General features: G+C 41.5%; 1 protein-coding gene across 4 annotated transcripts in view; it reads left to right on the top strand.

Moving 5' to 3' along the window:
- slit2 (slit homolog 2 (Drosophila)) overlaps positions 1-9,351 on the top strand; it is a 94,996-nt gene that overhangs the window by 54,005 nt on the left and 31,640 nt on the right. For all 4 annotated transcript variants that reach the window (XM_067584634.1, XM_067584636.1, XM_067584633.1 and 1 more), the window contains exons 6-12: positions 1,826-1,897; positions 2,843-2,914; positions 3,911-3,982; positions 4,224-4,387; positions 4,895-5,033; positions 7,321-7,392; positions 7,575-7,646. In XM_067584634.1, the coding sequence (XP_067440735.1) occupies positions 1,826-1,897; positions 2,843-2,914; positions 3,911-3,982; positions 4,224-4,387; positions 4,895-5,033; positions 7,321-7,392; positions 7,575-7,646 (663 nt within the window). The remainder of the gene's footprint in view (positions 1-1,825; positions 1,898-2,842; positions 2,915-3,910; positions 3,983-4,223; positions 4,388-4,894; positions 5,034-7,320; positions 7,393-7,574; positions 7,647-9,351) is intronic.

Below are 9,351 nucleotides of genomic sequence, written 5' to 3'. Positions count from 1 at the left end.
AGCTTTCTAGTCATAATATCTCCCTCCTATCTACAAGCACATATATTGTCTTACATCTTGGCTAGCTAGGAAACAATCTTCCACAGAGGAAAAGTACACTCGCTTATGTCATCTGTTGAGATAGTTTGCTGGTCAGCTGTAACAGCTTTAATATCTTTATGTGCAAATGCCAAGATCAGTCTGTTTAGATACAGAATGGCCAGGCACTTTTTTCTTCAGCACCTTTGCTAACATCTGTCCCCTGGCATATAAACTAGTTACCAGAGAAAGTTTGTTTACATTGTGTCTTTGTGCTCCTGCCATCTCAGCTGTCAATCAAACATTTAAACTGGTCCACCTTGCCTCAAGCTTGGCGTCTAAAGGGACATTCACTTTCCCTTTTGTTTGCAAAAACAGTACCTTTTAGTGGACCTTAAAGCTTCAGACGATAATCCTTGAGAACAAGGATAAAACCACTCAAGATTCTCAGTCAGTTTCAACTCCTCTGTCTTTGCAACAAATTATCACTTCAGATGCAGGTATAGGAGGAGCAGGTGGAAGCGCAGGAGATGGATGATACCTGCAGTGCTGATTATACGATCACAGGCCGGGGAATGTGGGGAATGTGGTTGGGCATTATCTTTTAGCCGATTAGCATGCTGGAGGTCACGGGGCACCAGTAGGGGTCAAGAGCTGGAAGGTCAACGGTGAAAGGTCAAATAGTCTGTCTGGAACTTGACTTGTATTCACCTGGCGGCTGACGACACAAACACACACTGTCAAGCCTGTTCCCAGTGAGGTTAGAAATTTTTTTCTGATGTTGATTTTTTTTTTTATAACAGCGACCACTCATGTACATCTGTACGTTCTAGACAGCTGAATCCATACTTCATCTTTAGATGACTTTATTTATATTTGCATGGATGAGAACATGCTTATCACCTCATTTCATGTAACTATTTGTGTGCACACCCACTGGCCTACAGTACAGTATGTGTGTCCTTCACTAAATCAAGTTGCTATACCAACCAGTGATAGCAAGTATTTCACTCTGCAGCAAGCAGTAGATTTAGTCAGACACCTGTTCATGTGTCTGATCATGTGTCAGATGTGCCTTTGTGTGTCCATATTTATGTACTCTTGTGTGTGTGTGTGTGTGTGTGTGTGTGTGTGTGCAGGAACATGTATTACCACACATATGTCTGCCGTTTTTTTTGCTATATTCCAAGCAGCAGCTTAGTTAAAGTGGCTGAAAATTAAATCTCTGTAAACCCCAGCACTCATACTCACACACACACACACACACACACACACACACACACACACACACACACAAACACACACACACACACACACACACACATCCATCACTCACTCCTTAAAAGCAGAGGAAGGAGGGGGGGTGGCGGGGGCGAGGGAGAGATGAGTGGGAGTGATGAGAGGAGGAACAAAAAGCTCTGAGGGAAGCAGAGGTCACTAGTGCCCCCTACAGGTTGTTTGAGCATTTATAGCCTCTTATTCCTGACTTGGATGGATGTTCAAAGCAGACAATTGTATTGCGTCTAGGCTCCAGATACGTGGACACTTGTCAGAGGAAGCGTTTTTGTGTCACTGAGAGATGAATAGAGACAGCTGATTATATTTGGCAAAGGAGTGCTCTGTGTGCAAGGAACTCAATTTTGCAGATGATCTGTCTGGCTCTGAAGTTCCGCCGTTGCATTTTGGTGATTACATCAAGTACTTGTGCTGCAAAGCAAGTGGCTCTGTGACAGCTTGGCTTAACTCTTTGCCATCTTATTTCTCTTCCTCTCTGAATCTTTCTCTCTCCCCCTTTCTCTCTGTCCAGTGATCTCAGCGAGAACCAGATTCAGGGGGTTCCAAGGAAAGCCTTCAGGGGAGCTGTGGAGATCAAGAACCTGTAAGTGGCACCTTGCAATACTTTTTGTTTGTGTGTGTGTGTGTGTGTGTGTGTGTGTGTGTGTGTGTGTGTGTGTGTGTGTATGTGTGCGTGTGTGCATGAATTTGTGTGTATATGCCTGCACATCTGTCACTTACTTCTCACCGTGTTTGCAAATGTGCACAAACCCCATGTGCCTATGCATCAATATTTCATTGTGTTAAATGTCATGTGCCTCCTGTGTGCTGTATTGACTGGCACCACTGCTCGTTAGCAGTTGTGTGCGTGTGAGTGAGTGTGTGTGTGTGTGTGTGTGTGCTTTGGATGTCACGTCACTGGCATTTCTGTTGTTTTCTCTCTTTGTTTTGCCTCATTCATATGATTGAAGATAATTGTTGGTCATTTCGCAGGTAAAGTAATTGCCCAGCAGTAATTCTATAAATATGGATTTTTCAACTATTTCACTGCATCCTGTTTTTTTTTTCCACATCAGATAATTTTTTTGAAATGCCTTGCAATTATTGTAAAAGGACAGGGCAGAATTTGTGTCTGTGTGTGTGCGTGTACTTGCATTAGAATGCGGGTGACAGCACATGATTTACTGTCCTTATGTCTTAATTAAATTGTTTCAGCAAAGCGATTCTGAGAAAAGGGGGGTGGAGGGGGGGGATAGGTAAAGAGCCTCGCATACAAATTAGACGTCAGATAGAAGAGAGCGGGAAGAGGGAATGGAGATGTTGAGAAATACATCTACAAAGAACAAAGAGCTCAGGAGACAGAACTAAAGCAAAAGAGAAAGTGAGTGAGTGTGTTGATGAGTTGGCCGGATAGTTGATGCATTTTCATCTGTAGCTGCCTGTCTGGCTTGAATTTCATCTGAAGAATAAGCTACTGTAAGGTGGCTTTACATTTTACAACAGCCTCCTTTTTTTCTGTCTTCTTCTTTTTGTGTGTGTATGTGTACAGCCAGTTGGACTACAACCACATCAGCTGTATTGAAGATGGAGCCTTCCGAGCATTACGTGACCTGGAAGTACTGTGAGTACCTGTTTATTCAATCAACCTGCTAACAACAGCAGAGTTTTGGTGAACAGCAGGATATGGAACAGAGCGGCTAATATCCTTGTTGACCTTTGAAAGACTGCATTGCCTGTGCAGCATTTGAAAAAGGACAGTTTCATATATATTCAGGGATGACACTTAATGTCAGCTTCTGTGTTATCGCTGTCATAATTCATTTATTAGATCACCATGTCTTTCGTGCCACTGTACAGCCCTGTTTTCTGTGCTAAAGTCAGCCTTGCGCCACTGAGAAGCTTGCTCGTGTTCCCAATGACAGCTATTAATAATCAACATATTGTGATGCAAATGCAGATTGCTTTAATTTAAAGTATATTAGGAGGGGATATTTTAGGAGGGGAGCAAGCTGCCGGAAAGAACATTAATAAAATTTTCTGTTATGTCATAGCACTCTATATCAGAGTAGATATAAAAAGACTCATCGTGATTTTCTACAAGAACAAATGTACATATTCTTTTGTGGCCGGTGTCTGCTTTTTTTGATCATTTATTGTTTTTTTAATTGATCATTTAAAAGTAAAAGTGTGAAAGTGAAATTTTTGTTAGCCTACCAGAAACACTGTCCCACAGGATTTCAATGTTAAAATTTGCTATGTATCCTGCAGTTAACAGTTTGAGGGAATGATGACACAATGTTTTTAACTTCATGCCTTTAAAAAAAGTCAACAAGACAGAAGGATGTTTTCAGTCAAAAGACACAAATGATGAGGAAGGTAGTTAGGAAGAATGGCTACTGTAGGGGTACATAGTTAACAAGACCTTAAATACTTCATATGAAAGACAGCTTTGTTGTCAGCATCTATTAAAAATCACACTGATGACACAGCAGATGAGACCAACTTCCATGCGCTACTTTTTTAACTACGCCACATGTCCATGTACAAAAACCTGTGATGCCAGAAGAGTCCAATTAATCTATACGTCGTTATATTTTCTGCTCTTCTCTCTCTTCAGCACCCTCAACAACAACAACATCAGCCGACTGTCTGTGGCCAGTTTCAACCACATGCCGAAGCTCCGCACCTTGTAAGTTGCACCGCAGAGTATTTGGTACACATAACCGTCACAAGGGGAAGGATCCCTCTCATCCGCGTTCGTTTGTACAATTGATTGATCGGTCTGTACTTGCATCTCTCCTTCCTCCGCGTCTCCCCTGTCCTCAAATCTATTATTACTCCTCTCCCTCCCCCCACCTGTTCTCCCATCACCTTTTCTCCCTCCTCCTCCTCCTCCTTTTCTCCTCCCTCCCACCTCCTCTCTCCCCCAGTCGCCTGCACTCCAACAACCTGCAGTGTGACTGCCACGTGGCCTGGCTGTCAGAGTGGCTGCGACAGCGCCCCCGCCTGGGTCTTTACACACAGTGTATGGCCCCGCCACACTTGAGGGGGCACAACGTGGCTGAGGTGCAGAAGAAGGAGTTTGTCTGCACAGGTAGGTTGGGAGGCAAAAGGAGAGGGTGTGATTTGATGTGCTGTGTGTGTGTGTGTATGCAGGACTATTTGCTTTGCTGTCTGTTTCATGATTTACATCTGCTTGTGGCAAACCTGTTTTTGCTTTGTCTTGTTTGCTTTTTTCTTACTGTCTTTTGCTCATCCTCTTCAAGATGGGGACGAAGGCAAGTATTCATCTTACATTGCATGGCTTGGCTTTAACCCCTCACATTGCATTTCTATATGTGCTTATCACATTTTCTCTAAGTTTATACGAAAGAGCACCTAAAAGCAAGAGCACAAGATTAAAAATAATATAGCAGACAGACAAGGTCACTATTACGTTTAGGGACAGTTCTCTCACCTGCACACTTTGTTGTCTGGTCTATGTTTCACTTTCTCATTTTCTTCACTGAATTCTGTCAGCTTGAACATCCTTTGCCGTAGGGATTTACTCTGAGCATAATATATCATCCATGGATAATATTGGCCCTCTGTCTCTGTGTAGGTCACCAGTCGTCATCATCTTCCTCCTGCAGTGTGTTACAGTGCCCAGAGTCCTGCACCTGCAGTAACAACATCGTGGACTGCAGAGGGAAGGGACTGAGTGAAATACCCACCAACCTGCCCGAAACCATTACTGAGATGTAAGACACACACACACACACACACACACACACACACACACACACACACACACACTTTCTGTACTGCACAGGCATATACATGCACACACGCGTACACACCCGGTGCAGTGATATTTCTCTTGCTCTTTCACTGTGCGTCTCTCCATTTTCCTTCTTTGTCTTTTTCCACCTTTCTGTTTCACTACTTCTCTTTTTCTCTGAGCAGTGGAATAAAACCACACATCTGTGAAATGAGAAAGCCTGGTCATGCAGCTCTTCCCTGCTTAAGAAAATAATAAAGGGATGAGGGAGAAAGAATCGAAAGATTAATCTGAAGGACAAGACAGATTATATCTCTATCTTAAAGGGGTCATCAAGAAAAAAGGGAAGGATTAGAGCCACCAGATTTAAAGTGGCAGAGTACTAACAGAGCTGTAGGCGTGAGAGAAATGTGAGACTTGACTGCTCTAAAACTAAACTCTCTAAAGACCTGAACTGACTTGAGAGCAAAAACTTTCAAGTCATAAGATCTGAAGCTTGGAAAGAATCCTGTAGTATTGATTAGTAGGTCTATGAATTGACAGGAATTGGTGTCAGCTATGTAAAAGAAAAACTGTCAACAAACAGTTGAATGGAAATGGTTTAAATACTGTGTTATTTTCATGGTAAGTATTCAGAGACGGGAAAACACAATTTGCTTATGAAGACTTGTAACTTAACTCGGACTCTCGACTAATTTCAGACTTAACTTGAACTTATTTTCAGAGACTTGAGACTTGACTTGAAACCTGCTTTGATAAGACTTTAAGACTGGATTTGGACTTGACTAGATTGACTTATGACTTGATTTGTGACCTGATTTGACAGGTTTTTGACACTTGACTTGGACTTGGGCTTGTCCACACTAATGAGAGACTTGGTTTTAAATCTCAACTGATTTTAGATTGGTATTGGATATTTCTCTATTAACTTAAGATTTTATTTGAGACCCACTATGACAAGACCAGAGACATGACTTTGCCTCAATTGATTTTACGCTTGACTTGGACTTGATTTGAGACCTGCCATGACAAGACTTAAGACATGACTTAGACTTGTCTAAATTTATTTTAGACATGGACTTGTTGCGTTTGATTTTAAACTCGACTCAGACTTATATCAATTGATTTGAGACTTGACTTGAGACCTGTTTTGCCAAGACTCAAGTCTTGACTTGGACATGTCTAAGCTGACTGGAGACTTGATTTGGACTTGTCTATATTGATTTGATAATTGACTTGAGACCTGCTTTGACAAGACTTTGAGACTTGACTTGGACTTGGGCTTGTCTAGACTGACAAGAGTCTTGATTTGGACTTGTCTCGACTGATTTCAGGCTTGACTTTGGCTTTTCTCAATTAACTTGAGATTTGATTTGATACCCGCTAAGACCTGAGACATGACTTGGTGTTGTCTCGACTGACTTGAGACTTTGATTTTAGACTTGACTTGAGACTTGACTTGAGTCTTGCGCTGATAAGACTTCAGACTTTGACCTACCTGGATTGATTTTAAACTTGACTTGAACTTGAGACCTGCTATGACAAGACTGGAGACTTGACTTGTTGTGTCTTGATTGTCTTGAGACTTGTCGCAATTTGTTTTAGATATGGCTTGGATTTGTTATGTTGAATTTTAGACATGACTCAGACTTGTATCGATTGATATGAGACTTGACTTGAGACCTGTCTGACTCAATTCATTTTAGACTCAACTCAACTAGACTTAAAAACAGTTATTGTACCAAAAGTGTGTAACAATAACAGAGCAATACAATACAAATCTCCTGTGGGACCATTCAGACATGTTAGCACTGAAGAAAGGAGTGGAGTGGAGCTGAACAGAAGAGAAAAGCAAATGGAAAAAACAAACTCATTTTGGGGAAATGTTTCACAATCAAATGGTTGGTTTGCAAATCATCGCCTTTCTCGTCACGGCGACTAAACATTTGAAATGTTTAGAGAACGGTTGTTTGGGCCTGACTGACATAGAGTCAGACTGGCACTTAATGGAACGCTGCCCAGATAGTTAAGGGTTTGTGTGCTTGTTTGTTTGTGTGTATGTCTGAGTGTACACATGTAAAGAGGGCAAAAGATCAGAGAAATATGACAGACTTTGGCAACGGTCATCAAAGCGCCTTATCTGGAAATGTTCCCCTCAGCCAGAGCCCCGGGGAATGAGCAGCAGTCCACGATACAGCAGAGATAGCTCTGTGATAGGGGAATGTTAATGTCGCTTCTCAATGGTCTGTGTGTATGTTTGGTTCCAGACGACTGGAGCAGAACGCCATCAAGGTGATCCCAGCTGGGGCCTTTTCTCCTTATAAGAAGCTGCGCAGAATGTGAGTAGATGAGGAGATACATGTATTGTGCACCCTGTCAACCATCCACAAAAAAACTTCTGTTCCTGTCCTGTTTGTGGCTTGTGTTGACCTTCATATTTCACTTTCTGTGTGTCTCTCTCCTTCTGTCTTTGGTTCTATTCCTCTCTGTTTCTTGTTTCTTTGTTCTCTGTTCTTCACAGAGACTTGAGCAACAACCAGATATCAGAGCTGGCTTCGGACGCCTTCCAAGGTCTGCGCTCCCTCAACTCACTGTGAGTACTTCAGACAGGGCACTTACGTCAAAGTTTTTAACCATTTATTGCAACAACGCAAAATGCATTTTAGTTTGGTAGAGTGGCTTTGATCATGCGATGCTCTGGAACAAATTTGATCAAGCTTGACACGGATTGTCCCTGAGCTCACAAACAGCCCCCGGCAGAGCCTGAGATACATAACATTTGACGAACATGAACACATACAGTATTAAAAGAAACATTCAAAATTCACAAACAACTAAATGCAAATACAGGAGCAGGCTGCGGAGGTAAAGGAGGCAGCAGTGTAGAAGCAAAGATGCAGACTGAATGAGCCCCAAATGATTATATCAGAGATATGCTGTAGGTTGTGGACATACATGACTGGAGGGTGTATGGAACATGTGACTATAAAATTACTTCAATGCCTGAACTACCATGAAGCTCCATTGTGTGATATGTTTGTATAGATACAGCTTATGTTAAAACACCACAATACATCCCTGTGAATCTTATATAAGAAAATCAAACCTTTTACTGTTCCTAAATCAATTCAGTTAAGGATAAGTGCAGCTTATCAATGCTTGAGTCTTGCAGTAGTTTTGGGTTTCATTTCTATCTGTAATAATGACATCATACTCACTAAAGAAACTGCTGTGAGATCCTGGAAGACAAAACAAGAAACATGAGCTGTCACATGATCAAACAGGTTGAAAACAATCCAATAGTTTAGCCAGATTATCCAAAACAATGTGTTTTTACTGATTTTTTACAGGTGCAAAACAAAACAGCAAAAAAAGGGAAAACAAAAGACAAACTAGAGACATATAAACATAGAGGTGTGTCACGCACAGTTATATTCAAAATGTTGTCAACAAGTTGTTTTGCAAAATAGTTTGGGTTGTATGACAGTTCTGTGTCTTATTGTGTCTGATGAGTAAAGTATGTAAGGGGGAACCAATTAATAAATACATTTTTTATAAAGGAGCTTTATTTGAGGATAAAACCAAAAGCGAATGCACCCACAATTTTCAGAATAGTTCTTCATTGCACAACTGCATTTAGGTACAATAAGCCAAAGTTGAACAGGAAGTCAGTCTGTTTTTATACAGTTTTACAGTTCACTTTTTTCCCCCCAAAGAAGTTTGGCTAAGCTACGGCTTTGTTGAAAACCCGTCTGACTGTTCTGCCTGCTTTTTCTCGTCCTGTGTGACTTCTTTTTAGTGGTGGCACATTTCCAGACGTCAGCAATTAACTTGGGACGTATTATTACTGATAAGAAAACAACAGGGGGAAAAAATTGAAATATCTTTGAATCGTTTACAAGTACAGCTGAAAGACTTCTTGGTCAAGAAATCTGAAAAGCAGAGAAGGCCATTTTATAAGATGCTCTTTTGAGAAGAAAGGGCGGCTTCCTCCTCAGCCTTAATCTCAGGTCCGACCGTCTGCTTTGCGTGTGAAGCTTTGCTAAGGAAAACGAAGAGGAGGAGGAGAAGGAGGAGAGGGAATGAGGGATGTAGAGTTATTTCATGAAGGAGTTATATTAAGGTCTCGTCTCTCCAAAGTCAATAATTCATAAATGCTGAATTGCTGAATGGAGGCTTCTGCCACCTCATTACACATTCACCACAGAGAGAATGGGACACACACATTCATGCTGACACACCACATACAGTATGGCTTTCACATTTCACATTTCACATTAAGCTGCACTGTGTGTTCA

Source organism: Thunnus thynnus, chromosome 3 (genome assembly GCF_963924715.1).
Source record: "Thunnus thynnus chromosome 3, fThuThy2.1, whole genome shotgun sequence".
Classification (NCBI taxonomy): domain Eukaryota; kingdom Metazoa; phylum Chordata; class Actinopteri; order Scombriformes; family Scombridae; genus Thunnus; species Thunnus thynnus.
This window is presented reverse-complemented; position numbering and strand designations above follow the sequence as displayed.